This window comes from Anguilla rostrata, chromosome 5 (assembly GCF_018555375.3).
Source record: "Anguilla rostrata isolate EN2019 chromosome 5, ASM1855537v3, whole genome shotgun sequence".
NCBI lineage: Eukaryota > Metazoa > Chordata > Actinopteri > Anguilliformes > Anguillidae > Anguilla > Anguilla rostrata.
Window position 1 is genome coordinate 17,370,170 of NC_057937.1, and position 25,548 is coordinate 17,395,717.

At 42.8% G+C, this 25,548-nt stretch overlaps 2 protein-coding genes across 3 annotated transcripts in view; both read left to right on the forward strand.

Annotated features, from left to right (window-relative positions):
- nlrc5 (NLR family, CARD domain containing 5) overlaps positions 1-4,200 on the forward strand; it is a 32,417-nt gene extending 28,217 nt beyond the window's left edge. For both annotated transcript variants that reach the window (XM_064335448.1, XM_064335449.1), the window contains 5 exons: positions 298-381; positions 720-797; positions 1,655-1,738; positions 2,130-2,213; positions 3,003-4,200. In XM_064335448.1, the coding sequence (XP_064191518.1) occupies positions 298-381; positions 720-797; positions 1,655-1,738; positions 2,130-2,213; positions 3,003-3,084 (412 nt within the window). In that variant the 3' untranslated portion in view covers positions 3,085-4,200. The remainder of the gene's footprint in view (positions 1-297; positions 382-719; positions 798-1,654; positions 1,739-2,129; positions 2,214-3,002) is intronic.
- Positions 4,201-5,699: 1,499 nt separating this feature from the next.
- The window catches only part of cpne2 (copine II), a 45,826-nt gene continuing 25,977 nt past the window's right edge, over positions 5,700-25,548 (forward strand). The window contains exons 1-3 of the mRNA XM_064335450.1: positions 5,700-6,148; positions 20,128-20,330; positions 25,245-25,424. Of these exons, the coding sequence (XP_064191520.1) occupies positions 20,157-20,330; positions 25,245-25,424 (354 nt within the window). The 5' untranslated portion in view covers positions 5,700-6,148; positions 20,128-20,156. The remainder of the gene's footprint in view (positions 6,149-20,127; positions 20,331-25,244; positions 25,425-25,548) is intronic.

Genomic DNA, 25,548 nt, shown 5'->3' on the forward strand with positions numbered 1-25,548 from the left:
TGTGGGTCAGGGTGCAAGGGATCGTGTAGCCAAATGTTAGGGGTCATTTGGTGGCTAGATGTAGAGAGCTAATTCTGTCGGAATTTGGCCAGAACATACGGGTTAACATCTCTACTATTTTGAAAGGTGCCATGTGGATCTTTATTGATCACTATGAGTCAGGACCTCAGTTTAACGTCTCAAAAAGAGGGGATATGTAATTCCCTTTTTTGAGCCAATTCATGTGACATTCCGTTCTTGTCCATTGAATTCTAGATTTACAATGTTGCTTTTGTGTTGTTGTTTTTTCCCCTCCAGCCTGTCAGAGAACCACTTTGGGGCAGAAGGAGCTGTGAAACTATCAGAGTCTCTGGTCCAGATGAAATCTTTACAGAAACTCAAGTAAGATATGCCCAATTTCTATAGGCTACAGTTTACAGAAATGTCTGACCACCTGCTAATTTCCAAGAGCCAAACAGGGCTCCCAGGACCTAGACTGTGCTAACATGAAGAAACAGTAAATGTCTTAGGTCAAGGGCCTCTGGTCTCTGTGTGTATGTGTGTCTGTGCGTACATGTTTGCATGTGTGAGTGTATGTGTGCGTACATGTATGTATGCGCGTGTGCGTACATGCATGTTTGTGTTTATATTTGGGTGCAGAGCACACTTGTGGTTGGGGAGACCTGTCGCTGCACATGCGGCTGTACAGTTTTAACCTGTGCTCTGCGTCTGCTTTGCAGGCTGATCTCCATTGGGACCCAGGAGCTTACCGGTTTGGCTGCCTCGCTGAGACACTGCGTCTGTGCAGAGGAAGTCAGGTGGGCGCAGACGTATTGTACGTGCAGTCTGAGGCTGATGTGACAGTGACCTTTGCCCTGACCCCACACTACAGACCCAGACAGAAAGGAAATTGTGTAACTCACGAGTTTCCATAATCCTGCTGTGCTCCGCCCCTCTTTGAATACAAGGTCACACGCCCCCTCCATTCTGTATGCATTGATGACTCTAGTCTCTCTTTGTTAATCCACCTCACTCCCACTCCTTCATTTTCCTCTCTCCTTCCTCTCTCTCTGTATTCTGATCTTTCAAATCCCTTCAGAGAATAAACTGCTGAACTGAAAGGAAAGGAAAGGAAAGTAATGTAATTTTGCACAAATTTATATTTCTACTTGTCACACGCCATGACTACCCTGGAAGGGACAGAAGAGCTGGACACACGGATATACGGATTTCTCCGGCGTTTTTATTTCGGTTAAGAGAGAGAGAGCAATCGGGAAAAAAAAAAGAAAAAACCTTTGCCCGTCACCCTCACGGTATCTAGGCAAAAACAACAAACTAAAACAACAAAGACAAAATAAAAGGAACTTTTACAGTTTTATACAGTTTCACTTTTCAGCTCGGTCTGTCTCAGGGGATCCCCGGTCTACTGTGGGAAGAAGCACACTTTTAAATCCTGGACTGATACGTAATATCATCCAGGTGTGTGCCTGCTTAACCAGTAGGTGTGGTCCTCTAATTGCCCTGAATTCCTCCCGCAGACTGAGCCCTGCCACACTACTGTACGGAGTTACAGGTTAATTCAGGGTTAATTCAACTTTTACAGTGATTCTGTGACTGATAATGTCTCTCTCTCTCTCCCTCTCCCTCTCTCTCTCTTTCTCTCTGTCTCACTCAGTCTGGCCTGGAATGGCTGTGATGACTCGGTGGCCTTGAAATTAGCAGAGGTCCTGCCTCAGTGTCAGAAGCTGAAATGTCTGGAGTGAGTTCCGACTTTTTCCCACAATCCCGCTTTCCACCACCCACCACTTCCCATTTACAGAGGAGTCTTTCGTTTTCAGTTTCTCCAAAACCTGCCCCTCGTGATATACTATGCAGTGCTTATTGTTGTTCTTAAATTACCAGTGAATTTATTTTTGTGATAGATTTCCAGCTCAGATCTCTAGCATTTGCTTCCTGAAGTGAAATAGGACCCACTTTTTGTTGGTTGTTATGTAATAAAATATATATCTTTGTTTGGAGAATTACAGTAGCACAAAACCTGCTTTGTTGGTTAAAATGTGAATTGTGCAACATGATCTCTGTTCTGCAGGTTTATGTATTGTATAATCCCAGTGTTGGAGTTTACAGTCTTGTCTTATCTCTGTACACAGTTTGGAGTGCAATAAGATTAGCTTAGCGGGAGCTGAGGAACTGGCTAAAAGCTTACGATCCTGCCCGTCTGTTGAAGTTATCAGGTAAATACTATTGTGGGGTCTCAGCCTGTGGGTTTGTCCATTCTACACCCCTGGTCATGCTTCTGGTGCATTGCATTACATTGGTAGAATGGGCACCAGCTGTCTGTCTGTGGCAGCTGTGCATGACGTGTTCTCCTTCACTGTGAAGACTGCAGCTCAGCTGTCGGACTGCAGAGTGAATGTAAGGACACAGCTGGCAGCACATGATTTAGATGCGCTGATGAGACCAGAGTGGAACTATGGTATAGAAACATTCACTGATTATGTTCCTTGATGGTCATTTGTATTCTGTACAACATTTAGATGAAAACACATTAATTAAATTAAATTAGCATTTTTATTATTCCCAATTCTTATTATTCTTTCTTTGTGTTAATACTTCTACAACTACTATTATTGCTACTACTGCTATTACTTCTACAACTAATAATAATAATTATTATTATCATCATCATCATAATCATAATTGGATGAGAAATAATATATTTGGGTTAAATTGCTTTCAATAAAAAGATGACACAATTTGTATTTACTGGCAATTGCATGTTACTGATTGTGTTGGGATGATGAGGTTTCAAACAACCAAAAATGGACGATGTGAACCAGTCAATGTGTGTTTCTGTGTGATTGTGATTTTGTCAGTGATTGACATGCCAGTGATTGACAGCTCATAGTGGCTTCACCCATTATGCAGTCCATGAAGCCTCACTCGCTTCTCACTAGTCTCTGGTGTTTTACTTGATCAGTGGGCACATTCTGATTTCTGTGTTCCCCGTGTGCGCGTTTTAGACTCTGGAAAAACCACATCGGCAGTGAAGCTGCTGAACGTCTGGGGACCAAGGAGCCGAGACTGAACTTCTCCTCCACCTAGGCTGCAGCCTGCTGAGGCCCACACAAAGAAGACGCTCATTAAACCCAGAGGAACTCTGCAGTGAGGGACACACTACCTGCAGATCGGCAGCTGTGCGCTTAGCACGCTTGCGTTTGAGTGCAGTCCTTCAGTAAAGCAATGGCCGGAGTTTGCAAATCGGCACTACGTCGGTCCACTGGTGGACTGTTCAGAAGCTGTGGAGATGAGGACCAACTGTGAAGTGAAGGCAAAATGGGTGGTGAATGGTCCTGCCACCGGTGGTCTGCCGTAATGCCGATTTTCAGACCACTGACGCGCCAACATCAGTTCCCTTGGCAGTCAGACAGGTCCTTGCTTGCTGGAGAAGGTAAGATTGGGAGAGGTATGATAAGAAGCACTATTTTGCTTCCTTGTAACAAGGGAACAAAGGAGACATTGACTTCTAACAATGGAACATCCCCTGAAAATGCAATATAAATTGAAATAAAATGTGGGCCTCCAAAACAGACAGTTAGGTGGTTAATATAGCAGAAGCAGGCAAAGCTGTTGTTTTCCTTCTGACATTTCTTTTTAATCCTTACCCCCCACCCTTTCCCTTTCTTTCTGCCGTTATTTATGATGAAACAACATCCTCATATTGACATACAGGATAATGACCAGTGTTGCCAACTCTTATGGATAGTCTCCAGATCTACCTGTATAGTACACTGTTCCAAAGTTGTCAAAGCAAGACGTAAAACTAATGCTGGGGCATTAAGATTAGATATTTTTATATCTCGAGTTCTGTATAGTAAAATTCTAATCAATGTCTGATGCATTTTTTTTCCACTTGTTTTCACCTAATTTTGTTAACCCTGGAGACAAATCCATTGAAGTGGCAATACTGTAATGGCTGCTGCCTGATGAAGTCTCATCTACACAGATGCATAAGGACTGAGCAGGCCCCTTTGAGTGACAATACTATTGTCACTCGAAGCCATAATCCATTTCTCTGACTGCTTCTTTTGTGTTTCCTTCTGTGCCTGTTGTTTTTGTTCATTCTTTGTATTTTTTAAAATAACTGTAAGCATTCTACATTCTGGAATGCTGTATGCTGTGCCAATTGCAATGCAATAATAAATTCCAAATATTGCTTGACACTTTGTGTGGTAGTCTTCTGTTTTGGGATTTGAACCTTTTTTTTATCAGTGTGAGTTACGTGGTTATTTGATCGACATCTTGTGAAACAAATATTGTTTTTATATTAAAAGAGATACTTGCTGTTTTTTTTGTTTGTTTGTTTGTTTTTTGTGGTGCCTTGAGGGTGGTCTTGTGGGCCATGACATCTTCAACATACATAGAAGAAGGTATTAGAGGGTCAGTGGTCGACGGGAGGTCAGTCTGCTTTAATGCATAATGGTAATGTGATGTCACGTTGTAGAAGTGTTTTTGTGCAAGAGAAACGGCATACAGTACGTGTGAATGCTTTTCATAACGCACAAATGATGATGACTGATGTGATCCGAAATTGGAAATACTGTAGCTGCTGTTACTGCTGTTCTTAGCCACTAGATGGTAGCACATATTCATAAAGATATCTTGATCGTGAGAAAAAGTTTTCAGCTTCCTAGGGCAGATACAGTAAAATATTATCGTGTTATGTTACTAAAAGATGGATGTGTCTCTTCTAAATACATATCACGAGGTTGTGTATAGTCAGAGAGCTCAGTGCATCTAAAACAACATTTTAGGATAACCACTGTGCATAGCCTATTTTGTGTAGCTAGCTACTACAAATGCTCGACAAAACTTCACTTCTTGTCATTACAAAGCCAAAGCTCATAGCGCCAATCCCACTTTAGCCATTGCCGCACCAAATAAATAATTGTGTAAATAAATACAGAATTAGGTGGAATTAAATGGGGACTGATATCTAGGTCATTTCAGCGTCTTTGGTATTGTGAACGGATAATTTAAACGGCTTTATGTTTGTCGCTAAATTATATTTTAAATATTTCACACGACTGCTACTGAGAAATATGAACATTGTCCAAAATTTACGTCATAAAATAAAACGAATTAAAATGGAGAACAATCACCTGAATTAAATTATTTTATTTTTTTATTTTATTTGGCTGCTCATATTGTCTCCATCTTTCCTCGTAGCTAATCATTCATGCCTACCCTTGTAAACACAGAATCAATTGTAGTCAACAATGAATAATACGACATTGCTTCTAATAATTAATATTTGATACTGTAATACATAAATACACAAACACATTCCAATAAACATAAAATTAAATCACGTGTAGAAACCAGACACCCAAAATCTCGGCGTTAGGTAATTTCTGGGGGGGGGGGGGGGAACAACAACAACAAAAAAGAAACAAATCATTAAAGCAATTAATCTCAAATAGTAATACGGGAAATACAATGTCTCGTTTGGTTAGTCTATTTCACGGAATTATCCTCGTTTTTATTATATTCAGAAACGTTTTGTAAATGATTTGGAAGAACATTCGTGTTCTCAGCGCCTTTAGGGCAACAACAGAAAATGCAACCGTTTAATGCCGTAGTACAGCATGCGTTCAAAGACATGGGTGACGAGATCAATCTATATTTTCATAAAGAGAAAACCACGTGGTTGAGATGTTGCCTGTGCGGGTATTGGTAGTGATTCTGTTTGCAAACAGCACTTCTCAGGCGGGTGTGTCTACGCTGCACGGTTACATCAGCTGCACTTACATGTGCGCAGGAACGAAGAAACTATTTCAGAAAGTGTGTTAGTAGACTAGTATATGTGCGTTTATTCGTGTACGCTGCTTGGCAGAATAGCCACGATTAGGGCGGAGTTCTCCGATTGCAAAGTGAAGGGTCGCTGGACTAGCCATTTTCACGTTACTCACGAGAGGACATTGTCAAATGTAGATTCAATCTAGGTTGGATTCATTTCCCAATCAGCACGTAGCTTCGTCTCGGTTGGTAGTGGCACCGTTATATTGGATATAAACAACGCCGTGCACGATCTTGGAACATCGGAACTTGAGTTCAAAACTCGAAGAAGGAAAGGCACTCGTAGCAGAACAGCGCTCGACAGTATAGGGTAAGTGATTTTGGTCCGATGTACATCTTGAAATATGACTCCAGAATATAATTCGTACTTGATTGTAGTTTAAAATAGTCGCCGGACAGTATCTGTGGCATAGATTGAAATATCGGTGGAAATCGGTATAACTGCTTTTTCTTAAACAAATGAAAGTTCGTGGGATTGGGTATATGTAGTGATTGTATATGCAAAATACAATAACGAGGTATATAATGCAGGGATTCAGTGCAAGCTTCCTGCTGTAAAATGGCTGTTAAAAGAAGTCTCCCAGAGTGAAGCGTTCTCGAAGGATTTGTACCATTATCGCTGTCTTACTTGGGTTCGGTCACTAGTTTCTTCGTTTTGCAAGAAAGTAAACACCTTACGACTTCTGCTATCCCAGTAGCTGCGGTACTGCAAGTCGTGCGTAATTACACTTCGGTTAACTTTAATGCAATCGCGGCGCGATGAATAAACCGTCTGTTAATTAAATACATGGTAATGTCTCCGTAGGCTTGATGTGGGAAAACGATATAACGTTGTTGTGCTATTTTCAGTTAAGCCCCAAGTCCACGTATGTCATGATGGTAGGTGTTGTTGTGTCAACGTGTTGTTGAATTTGTAAAACCAGGAATGCTTTGCGTCAGTCGGACGGGGGGAGCAGTGTTAGTACTAATTTTCTGTTTCTTCCCCTCAGTACTGTTAAGTAACTTGATTGTCCTTTTGAATTCGATCATTTGCGCCACACGCGGCGTACTTTCACTATGGTTTAGTTTACTCTTCTCTGTACAGGGGGTTGGGGCGAGGTGACGTCAGAAGAACCATTTGCGCTGCCACGTTCCAAATCTTGAGTGCTTGGGTGGGGACACTTTAATTTTCGCAATGCACTAGCTGATCGTAGGCCAAGTACTGAGAGCATACAGATAAGACGTAGCGCACTCCCACAATAGCACATGTCTCTGAATGTGTGTTACTCTACTTTGAGGGTTTGAATGAACAGAATTACTGTCATCGAGTGAGCTTCAGGAGGTGAACTTTGCATTCAGCATTTGCATGCGAATGTCACAGCTTGTTGTGACATGCAGTGGGAAAAAAATGTGCGGTAGTCCTAAATGACAGTATGTTCAAATATTGTTCACGGGATTGCAAGTTTTTGGATATTTGGCGAGATACAGTGGCGACTTAACTTTAAATGATCTAAGGGACTTGGTTATATTTTTGAAGTCGAGTATTTCATACATCCAGTGTTATGTAGGCCTCATCTTTGTTATGATTATATGCAGGGTAGTTGGATAATGTGAGATTTTGCTTTACATGAGGGGACCACTGTCCAGCAGATGATGTGGACTCATCCTGGAGATAAGTAGATGATAAGCTGTCATTCTGGGTAGAATACTCTTGCTTGACCCTGCGACTTTGAAGTCTTGGGCTGGAATTCCATCAACAAATAAAATGTCCTTAACTATGAGTATCAATTAAAAGCAGAATTAACATTTTCCTTCACAAACACTGTTTGGCGAGTTCAGTAGATTACGAAACTCACCAAAACGAGTTTGGTAAGAAAAGGTTCTTGCTTTAACTTGTAAGTTAAGGACGCATGTTGATTGAATTAGAGGCCTATGTCTGCCTGTAGCCATGAGCCTGTTGTCTGCTGTAAACAGTCTCAGGTGCAGATTGTCTGTCAAGTGAAATTTTATGTTATCAGAGTTTGGTTTTGTTACATTCAATTTACAATTTGTACTCTCTGTGAACAAATTTGCCAGCAGAGATGTGCGCTCAACTTTCTTTCAATTAGAACACAAAACAGGACCTTTTTTAAAGAAGGGATAAGTAGCCCCCCCCCCCCACACATACACACACACACACACACACGTATACACACACACACACATGTATATACACACACACACACAAACAGCTGATCGTGGGCTGTCTGTTGCTGCTGTAGCTGAACAGAGCAGGCTGATTTGTTCTAGGTCTACAGCGCATGCGAGGCAGTGAACACGGTGTGTCTCGTGGCTGTTTGCACGTTCTGCTGTGCGTTTCCGTTCCCATTGACCGTCCGGTGGAGCGCCGTTAGTGGACCGGGGGTCAGACTGTCAACTGCCGTCGCTCCGGACACGCGGGAAGCAGAGCACTTTGCCACCGACGTCAACGTGGTCACTTCCCACGGTGAAGTCTCTGGAATCCCGCCGCCCAATCGTTGTGGCTTGTCGCATCAGTCAGAGTGACGTCTTGATAAAAGACCCAAATATCAACCCGCATGCATACAGATATTTTAGTTTATTATCGTTTGTCATTTATTGCATGCAGGACTTACCGATATTAGGACTTTTGACCCCCTTCATTGATTACCCCCAAAAAATCTTCTTGGGAGCTAATTTCACAACCAAGTGCCTCAAATGGAGTTATGCCACTACAGCGTAAACTTTTTAAAAGAAAAAGCAAGATTACGATACAGCCCAAGTATTGTTTATGGAATAAAATAGCCTGTCGTAAAACACATGCTGAAGATCATAACAGAGCACACTAGCAGTATTATAACAACAGTGCGATACAGTACCATAAGATGCTATGTACACACGTTCAACATGAATTAAAGTCAAAATCCGCTGAAAGCACCAAATCGGAGGAATAAGTATCTAAGTGCAGGTAAGCTATTTCTTATACCAATTAAGAGTATTCAGTTGTAACTACCCTGTGGCTTGGAGTTTAATTCCGAAGACAAGGCGCTGATTTCAGAACAATTCAAAGTTCTCCCCCCACCTGTTCTTTGGTGATTCTGACTGTGGGATTCACAAAGAAAATCGGCTTTTCCTGTACAGCAGAGCGCCCGAGGAAGTAGAAGACTCAAACAGATCCTCCTACAAAACGTACAGCTCCGTGAAGAGATTTATACTGCGGTCATGAAGCAGGACTGAATTCAAGCCTGAATTTTTCGGAGAACAAGTGATCAGGGTGTTGTGTTTCGAGCAGTGTGTGTGTGTGTGTGCAAATTTAATAACCGGAACTGCTGTAGTGTAGATTCTGTGAACCACTCCCTCCACCCCTTCCCAAAAAAGAAAAATCAGGCATTCTGCTGGATAGGCCTAATCCGTCCTGGACATTACACAGGCATGCATCAGCATTCCACTGTCTTTATCAGGTGTGATTTGTCTTTGAAATTTTTACACAAATGAGTGTGGCCATCTAGACAAAGCTAGTGGCTTATTATTAATGTTTTTTTTATTATTGATGTTTCAAATAATGACAAACAAAGGGGATCCCAGATATCTACAAAGGGTAATCAGTCAGGGTTGCAGTCAATTTTTCAGATTATGAATTAATATTAGTTGAATTTTAATGAATAATTCCTGGATTAACTGCATTGAATTGACCCGAACACTGATAGATAGATAGACAGACAGATGTATACATATCTATCTATCTGTGTGCACGCAAATGTGTGTTTCACTTATATGAAGATCCACTTTTGTCATAATGTGTTTCACTAAAATTTGTTGTGATGACAGAATTTGTGCAGGCCCTTTAGAATCAGAGAGAACACTGAATAATTAGAACAGTTAGTTGTAATGAGATTATCTGTTCATGGTGCTCCCCCTCCCTCACTGTCACACATGCTCGCACACTCATGCTGTTTTTCTCACTCTCTCACTCTCACACATGCACACACTCATGCTGTTTTTCTCACTTCTCCTGCACATCGCACTCATCGTTTCCACTCTCTCACGTCACACTGCACCACACTCATGCTGTTTTTCTCACTCTCTCACTGTCACACATGCACGCACACTCATGCTGTTTTTCTCACTCTCTCACTGTCACACATGCACGCACACTCATGCTGTTTTTCTCACTCTCTCACTCTCACACATGCACACACTCATGCTGTTTTTCTCACTCTCTCACTCTCACACATGCACACACTCATGCTGTTTTTCTCACTCTCTCACTCTCCCTCACTCTCACACATGCACACACACTCATGCTGTTTTTCTCACTCTCACACATGCACACACTCTTGCTGTTTCTCTCACTCTCACACATGCACACACACTCATGCTGTTTTTCTCACTCTCACTCTCACACATGCACACACACACATGCTGTTTTTCTCACTCTCACACATGCATGCACACACACATGCTGTTTTTCTCACTCTCACACATGCACACATACACATGCTGTTTTTCTCACTCTCACACATGCACACACTCTTGCTATTTCTCTCACTCTCACATGCACACACACTCTTGCTGTTTTTTCTCACTCTGTCACACTCACACATGTACACACACATGTACACCTGCTCTTTTTCACATCTGCTTTTTTTTGCTTTTTTGCTCAGTCACTCAGAGCCAGTGTGGCAGAGGCCTCCTAGCTGAGTTTCCTAGCGGAAAGAGGCCATTCTCAGGCTCTTCCCTGTCTCTTCCTTTCCTTTTCCCTTTCCCTCTTTCTCTAGATAGATCTCTATCTCTTTTTGTAATGATTCCATTGGAATTCCAGTATGAAAACATTCTCTCTCTCTCTCTCACTCTCTCTCAATTCAGTTTTTCAATTCAGTAATATTTTATTGGCATGACTGTACATACACGATGTTGCCAAAGCAGTTCACACATGATACACAAGACAAATAATTAATACAGTGAAATAAAATAAATATATGATTTTAAAACAGACAACCTACAAGTTGAGTGACAAACACTAACAAGAACAAAAACTACTAACAAAACAAATAATGGAGACGATGCCTTTCTGGTTGTTCCTGATTTTGTAACAGGAGGCCACATAATGCTACTCAGTGCTACACATTCTGTTTTGTCCTCCTGTAGCTATATAGAGGAGTTTTTCCATATTATTGTAATTTGGGAAGTTAGGGGAAATGGTTCCCTGGATGAGAACCGATTTAAGATATTTATTGACTTAACTAGAATACCAGGCTGCGTTCTCAAATCGCTAAGCATGGGAAATATTCATGGATTCTGGGCTGGCAGAAAAATACCATATTTATGGTGGAGATTTGGAGGGGGGAGGGAGTGAGGGAGGGAAGCAGGGAAAGAGAGTGAGAGGGAGGGAGGGAGGGAGAGAGAGAGTGTGTGTGTCTGTGAGACTGAGTGTGTGTGTGTGTGGGGGGGGGGGGGTGCAGGGTCTGTAATGAACTAGGGCTTATAGCATCCAGAATTATTGACCCATATCCAGGCTGGTTGTGTGTCTGAGGAGTGGGATGAGATGCATGTGGGTGAGGCACTTGTGTTTATCGCTGACGGGTAATGATGTTTGCGTGCTGGTTGTTAATGTATCTGATTGTGTAGAAATGGTGACAGACACCAGCACACACACACAAACGCACAATGACGCACACACACGCACAAACACAAGCACGCACACTCACTCAAATCAGAGTAATACTTCGCTACCATATAATCATCTCACAGTGCTGCTGTGATGTTCCAGCACCCTAACAGCACAGCTGCACTATTGCTCAAATGTTCCAAGAATTAGATCTTTCTTTTTTTGGTATCTTATCAAGCTGGAAGGCAAAAAAAAGATCAGTTGTCTTGAGTCTTTTCTCTGGAGGGCTGGCGTGGGTGCAGGCTTTTGCTGTAGCTTGGCATGAAAACAGCCAAGTCAACTAATCAACTAGTTGTGGTCATCAGTCAAGAGGTTCATTAGGTGACTCAGGGGTTTTTGTGCTTGGCACACACACCAGCACTTCTTGGATAAGGTCCTGGAGTTCTGCGGTAAATCTTTACAGCACCTGGTTTCCAGACAGCTCAAAAGGTTACAATTGCATAGTTTTAGTTTGTAAATACAAAAATGTGAAATTGGCATGCTTATGGCCTTGCAGCTGTCTTAGGTGTTTAATTTACAGGTGCTTTAGGGTTTGAGGCACTTAGAGATATGTGTGGGTCTGCATGGGTCTCAGGGTTACTCAGAGGCCATGGTGAAAAGGTGGATTCTGAGGTGGAACTGTATCACCTACTCTGCCTGACCACATCCAGGCATTGTCATGGAAACATGTGGCATTGCCTTTGACAGTGACGGGAGAGAGAGGTCTCACGAGTCATATAATGGGCAGGCCTGCCACTGACTTCTGACAACCGATGACATCACTGCTCGCCAAACACAATAAACCAGTCCAAGCAGTTTTTGCTTTTCCACAGCCACTTTCTGACTTTGATGGTTATTTGTTTGCATGTTTTTTTGTTGTGTCAAGCCTGCAGTTTTGGCCCTTCTAACCCCCTTGGTCCTCATTCGGGTCAGTCATGGGTGTAAATGGGTGTGGTCATGGTCAAGGGGCAAGGTTATAACAGGTAGCTTGGAATGCAGAACATGGAAGGTAGGAAGGTATCATTCAACGGGAATATGATGTCTTCACTAAGGAGAAGTTGTGTGGGAGGTAGGCTATGTGGAGCAATGTTGGCTCCTTAGACGCCTGATGGTGGACATGAAAGTTGGACAGCAGCCTGGCTGTACCCGTCTGGTCCAAGTGGGGAACTGCACCTATAGGCAGCGCATGATGTTAATGGTCAGACATGAATTGTAGGTGGAGCTTTTTTGAGGTCCACATACAAGTCATCAGGGGTTCACGTGGAGGGGCGGATAAGCATTCCAATTCATCCAATCTCTGCTGCTCTCCTTAAAGACACCCGCCCCCCAAAACCCCTCACCCAGCGACCCACCACACTTCACCCACTCGGGAAACCAGACTGTTTCCGCTAACCCAACCACATTTTATCGCACCTGGTGAGACAGGTAACAGGCAATTAAGCGTTAAAAATACTGCCCCGGTAAGTGGTGTTTACTGTGTCACATGACGGTGAGCCAGACTTTCCACTAGTATCTGTTTTTTTTTTTTTTTTCTTAAAAGCAAATCGGGCTGTTGTGTCTGAGCTAGACTTTTCCACCACGTCAGGCTCACGGTTCGAGACAAGCGGGATGGAACGTGGCTATCGTGGCGCAGGTGGCACTTACGGGAATGGGGGTATATATGCGGGGTTGGGGCCGGGCTTTGGGACAGGGATGGTGAGAGACCGAGGAGGGACACTGACCTTGCGTGGGTTGGGAGAATGCTGGGGGATTTGGGGTGAGTAGTTAGCTGCCTCCTTAATCTTGTTACGGCAAATAAAATTTTACACACAAACACACTTGCATGCACGTACCAACTCTCACACTTTTTTTTTCTTGCTTCAGCACACACACATGCCAGGTCACTCTGTTCTTTTCACCCAGATTCCAGGAGGATAGAACTGCACTCAACCAAAAATGTAATACATATTGATTACAATAAATTTAATAAAGGACTGAATAAATTCATTGAAATTTAGATTTGAATACACTGTGTTTTGTTAAATTATTGGCTGAGTGCTGACCTGTTTTACTTTAAATCTTATCACTATTTTGGCTTCTGCATCCTGGTTCAACATTCATCACAATGCAATGTTTGAGCATAATTTTTTAACTCAATTCTGTTTACCTGGACCCTGTGGGTCCAGACCAGGTAGGGGTACCTATCAGGTGTGCACTGGTCATGTCCCCTGGGGGTACAAAGGGTGCATTTTATCATGGCGGATTTGAAATTGAATGTTGAATTTGAATCTCTTTTTAAAGTTTTGTTAGCGTATTTTTAATTTGATTGTTTGTGTTTTGTATTTCATTAAAGCTATGGTTATTTGATTTTTAATGTACCAATGAGAATGCAGAAAAGACGTGCGCTCATAATTGAAATGATCCGCGCGCAGTGTACGTACTGCTTGGGACAGCTTCAAACTGCTTTCTCCCTAGCCCCAGGAAACGTTGTTCCAGATTTGATCATTTAAGAACATGTGCTGTTGAGGCATCTGAAAAGGATTACACAACTTTAAAAAAAGCTATGAGATTGTCGCCTTGTACCAATGCTGTCATTGTGTCCTCCTGCCAAGAACTGTCCACCTTTTGTGGAAAAGATAGTGACTCATTCATTTCAGCCCGGGCAGTGATGGAACAAAATGGAGCGTGCTTTTTGTTACAATGCTGCGTTTGGGTTTCTTCATGCATTCAAACTCCTCAGTTGGGAAAATAATGACAAAGGAGTAAAATAATGAGCTCCTATAGTCTGTTTCAGACGTGCACATGCATGCACATGTCTGTGGCGGTGTGTGGGTGAAAGAGGGGGAGAGAGAGCGAGTGTAATTGTGTGTGTGTGTGTGTGTGTGTGTGTGGATGTGTGTGGGTGTATTTGTATGACTGAGAGAGAGAGTGTGTGTGTGCAAGGTACAGAGAGAGAGAGAGTGACACAGAGAAGAAGAGAGCAAGTGTATTTTTGTCTGCATGTGCGGTTGTGTCTGTGATAGCGTGTTTTTGTGAATTTTTGGGTAGGCCTGTCGCTAAGAGAAACAGTGTGTATTCAGTGGGGGTGAAATAAGTGCGTGTGAGAGAGAGAGAACTTGCGAGTGAGTGTCTGTGTGAGAGTTATCATGCATGGCACAACCGCAGACGGGGCCAAGGAGTCGGGAGCAGGCAGTGATATGAGACTTCGCTCTGTTACAGAAGTAGGTTACTGGGCCATCTTGACTCGCTTCAGATGTTTTATGTGTAACCACCTTTAACCGTTCCTATAGTACATTATGTACCAGCTCTGAAAACCCTGGATTGCGGGGTTGTCGTTGGAGAGTTACCCCTGCACTGTCAGAAGCTAGCGACCCAGAGAGCGAGCACCTGTCGGACCACCGTTGGTGCCAGCTGTCGATTGGCCAGCATTTTGCAAATCGCTGCTACGGTAGTCCGCAGGAAGGGGAACGATCCCCAAGTGGTCTGTGGCTCTTTCAGCGAGGGCCATTCACAAAACAGCTGTACTAATGGCGGGCCGCCCATTGGTAGCTAGTGGGCACTGCCTGTTCACTGCCTGGGAACTAAACCACTTTATTTAAAGTGCTTATGGCTGTAGTCCTGCAGTCATACAGCCTGCAGCCCAGGGGGCACTTCAGTCTGTAACCCTCTTGTGTGTAGAATGGAGGGATTTGATTGGTTAGAAATGAAGCCTGGTTGAATGTGCATCTGAGGTGGAATGGCCTTACTGCATCCTATGCAGGTCTTCACTGTTCCCATACACTTCAGTTCCTCATCCTGTGTAGTTTTATAGCTCTCTCACAAATGGAACATATACTACAAAATACTGTAAATATGTACAGAGCTATGGTTGTGCAGGAATAAAATGTAACTGTGGAGACAAAAATTAATTACAAACCAGCTAGCTGTCAAATTTAACAGACAAGAAGCTTGCTTTTTAACTGAGGATAAAACAATCACAGCAGAAATAATATTTTCAGCTAATATCTAGTTAGTTTGTTCTCTAAATTTCTTTTAGCTTGCTGGCAATAAATTAAGTATATGAGTTGGATAGATATCTACCATTATTGTTTTACTTCAGTAAATTGCTGTTTATTTTAAGAGTAAATATCTCAAATCGATTGACACATTGTGCCAATGGATGATCTCAGTCTCAATGTAGCTACGTATTACTGAATGATCAATTTTAGGTTAGTTAGGCTTAGGTTAGTTATTTATAAGCATGCGTTGGTACAGAAATGAATGAATGATAAAGCTGTAACAGTGATTTTTGATAACCAAGTTACAGTTGAGAAAGGACAAAGTATTCACGCTAGCTGATGGAATGCTGTGTGTTTTGGACTGTACCTGTAGGGCATTTCAGAATCTGTCCTGATCAATACCTGCACTGAAGCACTGCGCTCTGTCCTTTTGGGACCTGAGTATCATGTGACGGGGGAGCGATATGCCACTTTCCTGGGAGCGGCCTGCTTATTTTCTCTGTACAGCCAGAGATGACAGAGTCTGTGTGGCGAGGGTGTGGTTGAGCTGAAACCCAACACCGAAGATTTCAGCCCTAGCGCACTGTTCCGCAGTGCGGGCCCTGGCTGTCGGAGGCAAAAGAGATGAGCATCTTTCTCTCCGTGCGTCTGCATGGTGTGCACCAACATGATACCCACTTTCCCCCTTGACTCCAATCCTTGTCTCTGATTTCACACTGTGACAAGATGGGCTTTCCCAGATGTGAATCAGCAAAGCTGAATGAATGCGCTAATGTTTTTACCAGCATTTAGATTTTCTTTGGAACACTACAATGTTCCTAACTTGAACGTTTGAAACATTGTAGTGTGTTTCAGGCTCACTTTACTTTTTATATGTTTGAACCGAAATATGATGAAAAGAATTAAAATGAAAGAACAGAAATCAAAAGAAAAAGAAATATACAGAAATGTGTTTCATTGTTTTTAATCTGCAGTCTTGTACTGTGGTATCATATTTTTTGTGCAATAGTGGTGTGCACTGCACCAGTCAGAGCCATGCCTGTGTGTCTGTGTAATGCTCAGTAGAGCTTCCAGGTGCTTGTGGTTTACTCTTGCAGCTGGAAACTGCTCAGCTAGTCTGCAGTACCAGCAGTAGCAGGCATTGTAATGCAATGCTGGTTTTTTAATCTGTCTGGTTTATTGGACAGAAGCTATTGTTCTCAGGGTGTGGTCTTGCAGTAGGGACTGAGATCAAGTTGTTTCTGGTCTTGTTTTTGAGGGGCCAGCTTACCGTCTGTTAAAATTAGTTCAGAAATGTTGGATAACTACTTCAGCATCTTCTGAAGCACTTTCATTGGCTTGCAGATAGGTCGCTCAATAAGAACCACCTCATTTTTCTCACTTCCTGCAAGTTTATCCATGTTTGCCATCCGTGTAGGTTAACCTGTGTCTCGATAAAGATGCAAATGAGCATCTACAAGGAGTTGTTTGCTTCTGCTCTCGTCCAGGTTTGCAGTGTTCACTCTATCCAGTCTTGAAAACACTGCTGTGTAGTATTTAGACGTAGCATCATTGGCTTTGATTTACCAAGCGTGGCCCACAGTTTTCTAGAAAGACACAACCGGTACCAATGGCCAGAAAATGCTATCCTGTTGGTGATCTACTGTCAGTCATAGAAGATCTTGTGAAGTGCTTGAAATCTAAAGGAGTTAAGTTGCATACGTCTCCTTGACAAGAACATTGTGGCGGGGAACCTGAATCAAGACCTTCGTAGGTTTTACTTTGTAGTATGGAATCCTGTTTTCCACCTGTCATTTGGTGGGGTTGGTGAAAACGGTGGTGCAATGACAGGCATGATGTTTTCAGTTTTCTGTTGCCTTGCTTTTCTGATAAACTGTAAAGTTAGCCAGGGGTTTTCCTCAAAATAGGGTTTAGGTGGTGACTGTGTGTGACAGCGACTGTGGTTGATTCGGCTTTACAGCTGTCACCTTGTCCCGTGGTCTCCCTATATTTAGCTTCATTAAGGATGTAAAGTTTTAGTCTTCAAGAGACCACCACGATGCATTGATATATGCAAAAAATGTAAACGTGTGACAAAAACATAAACAAATAAATTGGAACAATGTAAATATTTATTGAAGGCTTACAGCCTATACAAAATGCTTTAAACATTGTAAGTCTAGGCCTACATCACATCATTCTACAGGTATAGTAGTAATTGGAATTGTCATATGTCTTAAAATGGGTTCCATTTTTGTCACTTTAAAACTAAAGAGAAAATATGAATTAACCTTTTAACTTAATGAATCTGCACAAATGCCTGCTTGCTTTATTGAGATTATTTTAATACATTTACTCAATGAATGTTTGCACCCTTCTTTTTGTCACTGGTGTTACTTGTACCCTACACAACATTAAAGGCTTTTCAGAAGTTCAATCTGCACAGAACAGTGTAGGTAAATGCGATAGAATCCACTTAATTGCTTAACAGATTATCGCATAATTCTGGTATTAGCATAGACTTGCCAAATCCTGAACCATTTCCCATTCATTCCATTCATTCCAGAGATAAACCATTGGCACATATTTTTGAAATTTTCATGAGATTACAGTATGTGCAATTACATCACACAATAATAAGTATGGTTGACTCCTAAGTTGCACACACGGTCATTAGCAGTCTGTCTGTTTCATTCTTTAATGCGAGTAGCCTAAGTAGAATCTACTGTAGGTAATTTAGTGTGTCTAAGGTTGCAGGCAAATTTAAGAGCAGTCAAAACTTTAAAAATCTGAAATTACCAGCAAGCCTGTTGTGAACTTCCTGCCCCAATTGTGATTTGTTGCATTTCATTGTTCATAGGTTGGTCAGCTGGGCTGCACTTTTTGGTGGGCTTATCCTCAAATAAAATTGACAGATGTTATATCTGCAGGGATAGAAAAAAGCTTGGCAAGCAAGGCTAAGGTGTTTCTGGATTCAAAAGAAATAAGGATCCCTTCAGAGAGAACATCAGGCAATCAGCAGTGTCTTAGCAAGAAGAAGCCCTTCCCTCATCTCAGTGTCTTTATCTGATACAGTTTGTGTAGTAAGTGTGACTGTGTTTTCAGATTAATTATCTGTCGCAATACCCATTTATCATTTCTAATGCACTCGGTGTTTTTTCTTCCTACCTTTTACATCACTTTTTTTACATCAGCCTCAGTCTTTCCCTGTCTTTATCAATTCTCCTTCTTCGTGACAGTGGCTCTGCAAAAGCGTCTGTACCAGTAAAATGTAATTGAGCAGTGATGTTCTGCAAAGGAGCCTTGCATGCTCCAGAGTAATGTGTGGAATGTACAGAGATGGACCACTGACTTGTGGGGCTTTTATAGATGTTATGAGAAAATTGTAATTTTTCAGCATCCCTAAAATGTACTTGCGTGGGTTAGGCTAATGCATGTGTATTTTAGGGCGTTCTGACGGTAAAGCACAAACATATTGGAGGAGGGGATGGAAATGTATCCACATGACCTGCTGCAGCTGATTTATCATGGCTGGTGGTCGTTGCGGTAATTGCATCTGTTTTTCTTAAGAGGAGACTTCATCAGTGTGTTAGAGTAGGGAAGAGTCGCCATAAATGTAACAGTTTTCGAAATTTTGCTGATTTATTCAGAAAATATTTATCTTTGCACTATGAAATTTTACTTGAAACAACTTTGTCATGTCATTAGCCATTTGCCATTTCAATTACATTCATGACTTAATCGAGTCGGATACAATTAAAACCGAGATGCATGCAATCTGATGTTACATTCATGCCAGTCGGCAGAGGCCTGGATAATTGTAACAGCAAATTAAAACGCCCTATAATGTGCGTGCAGGTTTTTTTTCTGCACATACCAATGTTATGCTCCCAGAAGCAAGGGTTCCACAAGGCTCCTCTGTGTCTCCATAGAAGAATCCTATCTAGTTGAAGGGTTCTTTGTCTTTGTTCACATTTCAAGGTGACCGTGCCTGTCCATTGCATTCATGGATCCTGACGCTTGTCCAAAACCCTTGACTTCACCCGAGATGGAGCAGTACAACGATGTTGCTTTCCTGCATGCGCAAGACGCATCTTAAATACCGCCAGCGCATTTAAATGAACTCTCAGCGGCTGCGCTCATCTGCATAACCCGTCTTAGTAAATACCCTGCTAAATTGAAAACATGTGGTGATTTATAATTTTGTGGCTCTGAAGGTAATTTGCGGCATACTTAGTAAATATGGCCCTATACTGTATGTGTAGAGAGCTTTGCTGGGTGTAGTTTTCTAATAGGTTTGTGTATTAGAGCTTTTTCCAGGGTGTAGTACTGTGTGTTCAATGTATCAGACCTTACAGTGAACTGTACAGGGTACAGAGAAGTATTCTTTTAGCTTTTGCTGTGCATCAGAGTGTCTTTGCGTGGTGTAGCTTAAAGTCAGGATCTGAGACTGCAGCCCTGAGCCTCTGTGTCTCCTGGTTTACAGTCAGTTTAAGTGCTTAATCTCAGTCATTTATGGGAAAGGCTAAACTGGCTATTCCACATGGCATGTGTCCAAGGCTGAATGTGGCTGCCGGCTGGAAGGAAACTGCGGAATCCTGCAGGCGCTGGGGTCCTCTGGGAGCTTAGGTCCCTGATCTGAAATGTTAATCCATAATCATAAAGAATGTAAGATGAAGTGCTGATATGTGTCTGTCTGTCTGTTCCCAGGCTGTGGCAGGGCAGCCTCTGTGGCCCCCATGGCCTACACCCTTGGCTCCGGGCCCGACCCTGGGCCCGCCGTCGGCACCCAGTACTGCGTCACCAAGGTGGAGCTGTCCGTCAGCGGCGCCAACCTGCTGGACCGGGACGTCACCTCAAAGTCCGACCCCTTCTGCGTGCTCTTCCTGGAGGTGGACAGCAACTGGGTGGAGGTGAGGGAGAGATGGAGGAGAGGAGGAAGGGGTAGAGGTGTGGGAGAGATGGTGGGGAGGAGGAAGGGTGTGGCAGTGAGGGAGAGATGGAGCAGAGGGTGAAGGGTGTGGTGGTGAGGGAGAGATGGAGGGGAGGAGGAAGGGTGTGGCTGTGAGGGAGAGATGGAGCAGAGGGTGAAGGGTGTGGTGGTGAGGGAGAGATGGAGGGGAGGAGGAAGGGTGTGGCAGTGAGGGAGAGATAGAGCAGAGGGTGAAGGGTGTGGTGGTGAGGGAGAGATGGAGGGGAGGAGGAAGGGTGTGCGTAGAGAGAGGCAGAGGGTGAAGGGGGTGGTGGGATAGATAGGAGGTTGGGATGGGGTTTAGGGGGAGTGGGGGGTCTGTGAAAAGGGCACAAATTTGTGTGAGGCTGAGAGGGGAGAGAATTTTTGAGGGTGAGTGGGGGGAGTCAGAGTAAAATCAAATAAAATCCATTAAATTAAACTGAAACTGTACAAATGAAAGATATAGTAACCAAGTACAGAACCTAAAGACATTCTTATGAACAATTATTTTTATGGAATGCAAATGCTTTAAAGCTTACATAATATGCTTATGGGCTTGTGCCCATAGACATATTTACATACATATTTTTTTCGGCTACATGTAACTGACAGCAGGTTTTATTTTTTTTTGATTGTTTGTTTTTTTTTTTAATGAGTGTCTATGTAGTATATAAGCTTCTGTGAGATTGTGAAACTAATAGTGTAAGATTTGGGGCTGGGGACCCAGGGTCATTTGTAAGAATGCAGAGCATGAATACTACAGTTTCCTGCTATTGGCCAATAGGGCAAGCCTGAACAGGAAACTGGTGCCACAGTTGCCTGGGTGACGGTGGAAGCACACAATGTGCGAGAGCGAGAACGCTGAAACAGGAAGGAAGTCCTTTGAAGAAAGAAAAAATCCTGCATTTTTCACTGAGTAGTGTATATAGCGTGAGACTTTTGATGTTCATTTATTGAAACTCTGAATTTTCAAACCTATCCCAGCCGCCTATGATAGAGTGTATAGAGAGAGAGAGAGAGAGAGAGAGAGTGGGGTGGGCATACATGGGAGGAGGGTGCTGTCATTACAAACAGAGAAGGGATAAGATAATGGGGAAGGAAAAATAAATTAGCATGAATTAGATGCCAGTGTAATAATCCCTGTGAAGGTAGCTTTGTCACTCATCTGAATGACATTACACCCAGGGAAGAGGGAAGGAGGGGGGTGGAGAGAGACAGGCGGGCCATGAGTGAACAGTGTGAATGGGGGGAAGGAAAGAAAAAGCGATGGATAGATGGAGAGAAAGAGTAAGGAAAAAAGAGGCAGAGAGATTACCAGACATTTCCAGCGCATGTGGGTGAAATGTTGGTGCTATTGTAATGTATTGTCTGAACATTCTAAGAATAAACCCAGTGGTATTCCTTCAAAGAAAAAAAGCAGTACAAATTATATCACAGTTTTGCCAGCTATTTATCAAGCTGTTGTCTGCGCTACAGTTGTCGTCATAACGTACAAAGGGAAATTTTAATTACTGTTTGCTGTAGCCTGAGTTATTTTGCGCACAACACGATGATGTAGCAAGACCACAATGAAGATGCAATATGTCCTTATAAGGGCTGTGCAGCTAGGGTCATGCACTTTTTTCCTGGCTACATAACCCACTGAATGCATAGAATACATTCCCCGTGACCCATCCCTTGTAGTCTAACGTATGTTCAGATATTTTGAAGAAACAGCCCCGTTTAACTCGAATGTGTGTTGTGCATGTGTGGTGCTTGCAGTCCGTTCTCCTATTCCTGTTGTGGCAGAAGTCTGTCTAATCCCTGCCCCCATTTCTAAGAGTTCTCGAAATGCCCCTCCACGCTCTGCACATGAGGCTGTCTCTATGACAGCCCCACAGGCTGCGAGTGTGACTCACACAGTGTGTGTGTGTGCGTGTTTGTGTATGTCTGTGTGTGTGTTTGTCTGCACCCCTGTTTCTGCATCTGTATAAGTGTGTGGCTTTTTTAAGCTGGTGTGTGAGCTTGTGTGTATGTGACCACGAGAGAGATTAAAAGAGTGTACATCTGTATAAGTCCTTTTTACAACTTTTTCATGTTTTTGAGTCTGTGGCTTTTGTGTGTGTGTGTGTGTGTGTCTGTGTCTGTGTGTGTGTGTGCATTTGCTTGTCTGTGTACTGCAAACTCTTCGCCCAGAACATTAAGAGATCACCAGAACCAGTAACCCCTATCCTCGCTGCCATCTCTAAGCAACTAGAACCAGCCAATGCTGTATGAGGCCACTGGCCTGGTGAAAATTCTGCCAAACTCGAGCTGCTGGAGTCGTGAGCCTGCAAGGTCAGGCTCAGGATCCGGGTCCTCTGAGCCATGGAGCACCACAGAGAGGTGGTTAGGCCCAGAGAAATCTCACTTCATCCCTCAAATGCACAAGCCTGAATGGGAAGCAGAACAGCCACACGGCTCCTTGTCTCTTACTGCTCGTTTCATGTGTCTTACTTGAGAATAGGTGTTTTTTTTATTGTGTCACTTGTGGACAGAGAGTGAAGTGTGATGACACCTTACTGATTATGTAACTGGTGGTCAGGAGGTGGTATTTGGGGGGGGGGGGGTTGTGGGACATGAATAGGAAGTGGGGGGTGATGCCGTATGTGCAGCGCATCCATGTTCACACGGCGGGAGAGTGAAACGGGAACGAAGAAGAGGAAAGGGACATTTTACAATCAGTTCAGAGCGACCATGCGTTAGTCACCCACTGACTGCCTTTATCATTATCAATGAATTGGGCGGGGCCCACCCCAGTTTCCCCTCCCATACCCCAGGCTTCACATCATCACAGCCATTCATGCCAAATTGCACTGCACGAAAATGAGAATGTGCCAAATAATAATTCAGTTATAATTATGGCAGTTATTGTGAAATGTTCTGCTGTTTCTGATTTGGGCTGCATTGTGTTCACTGAGTGCTGTTACAGGCCTTGTGAGATTCTACATTTCTTCTCCCTCTGTCATTGAGGGCATGAGTGGGCTTGCAGGCTCAGTCCTTCACAGTCCATCTAGTACAAGCTAAGCTGCTACTGTAAGTGGTGAACCATGTGACCTGAACTTATTCCCCTGCCTAAAACCTCCGGGGACCTATGAATTCATTTCTGAGGTATTATACACACATAAAGTGTTAAAATGAAGTCGTAAATTGTATGTATGGTGGAGTTATGTTGTGGTTGTTGCACACAGTGTGAAAACAATACAAAACATGCTCAGTGCAAAACAAGATTGCTTGCAGAATGAGTCACCGTTTTCAGGTTCAAGAGCACGAACACTGTCACTGAAAATGTAACAAGACCACTTATTGATTTATTTTTAGATTGGATGCAATTTCATGATTCTAATTGCTAGATGCATTAAAACTAAAAGCTGTTAATTTACTGTGTAGCTTTCAGACTTTGAAGCCAACATGTTTGATTTTTATGAGAATAATGGTTTTGAATTCACACAGCTTTTAAGTAGGCCTAAGCTTTCATGCAGACACATTTGAAGTGCAGTTGAAGTTACAGGCTTGACACCTTTTCAAGACTGTTAGAAGTTTGTGTGAATGACATCAACTTCTACTCATTTTAAATTGAGTGCATTTTGGTCTGTGATATCCCCGTTATGCAAGAGAAGTGTCTACATTTGTTCTCACTTTTTCTTATTGCCACTGTGAACTGGGTCTTAGATCTGTACTCAATGCCAAAATCACTATTTACATCTTTCCACAGTCTATTGTATTTCAGTGTAGATTTTAAATATTTTGAATCTGCTAACATTCATGAGAGAAAAACAGTCCTCTGTAACAAATTTGTTATCTACACTTGTAAACTTTTTGTCAACTTCCAAATAACTGATTTGATTTGATCTTATTATTATATATTAGTTTCTATACAACAAACTACTGTATCATTTTGAATTCATTTGGGAGAGAAGCAAAAGTGCTCTATAATGAGGCCTCCCCAGTATTGAAATTTGTTCTTGAATTGATATGGTATGTTAACTGTACCTATATTTTGGGCGGAAACCTGGCAAATGAAATTCAATATAGCTAAATGTTCTACATGTGGGAAATAAAAGCATAAGGAAGGATTACACGTTTTCAAGACCAGACTTGTTGCGGTGCTAGAAACTGTCTTGTTTGTAGCTAAACGGTGAGCACTGGGTACTCATTAGTGGTAGGACAATGGTGAGCATTTCTGGGCTGAATGGCCTGTTCTCATCCTTATGTTATCTGTTCATACAGGTTTAGCATGGGTAGTGAATACAGTCACGGAACATCCAGGGGTAAAACTAGTCCCATGTCAATAGGGCTTTAGATAATTGATAGACACATGCTTTGATTTAACCCTGAAACCATGAGGAGGTCATATCATTTTCTATTTTTACTGATGTTGGTGTGATATAATGATTTTGTATGGATCCAGAGAGGACGCAAAAACATAAATTACGAATCACCTGCCTGTCCTACTTCAATATTTGGCACCGGCTGTAGTTTTAGAACCCAGAGTTTGAAGTGATGTCATCCACATATCTGGAGCATCAACATGACCTCAAGTACCAAACACCCACAGCTTTTGTCCTGAGTAGGAAACACTAGAAGGGTTGTTTGGGTCCAGCCCACTCGGCTGTATGTGGTTTTGTGTGTTTGTGTGATTGGGCATTGTTGTGTGCATGATTTTCTGTTTTGTTGCTTGCATATGTGTGCATTTGTATTTCTGGGTGTATTTGTACCTAGATTTGGGGCTATTGGATTTATGGATTTGTTATGCCTGTAAAGGCATTCTAGTTTGTAAAGGGACAGAAGACATGACTAAAGTCCTCTCCTGTGTGTTTGTGTGCCTGTGCACGTGTGTGTGTGTTTATTCCAGATTGGGCGAACAGAGACAGCAGTGAACAACCTGAACCCAGTGTTTGGGGTGAAGTTCCAGGTTGACTACCACTTTGAGGAGATCCAGAAGCTCAAGTTCGCCATGTTCGACGAGGACAAGTGCAGCACTCAGCTGTACGAGCACGACTTCCTTGGAGAGTTCACCTGCACATTGGGGGTGGTACGCTGTCCCCTCTCACCTGGTTCTCACCTGTCCTTGCCCTCTGACGTCTCTCACCTGTTACCCCTGCTCTATGACCTCACACCATGTTCTCAACTCTCAAACCTCCCTCCCCTGTACCTGG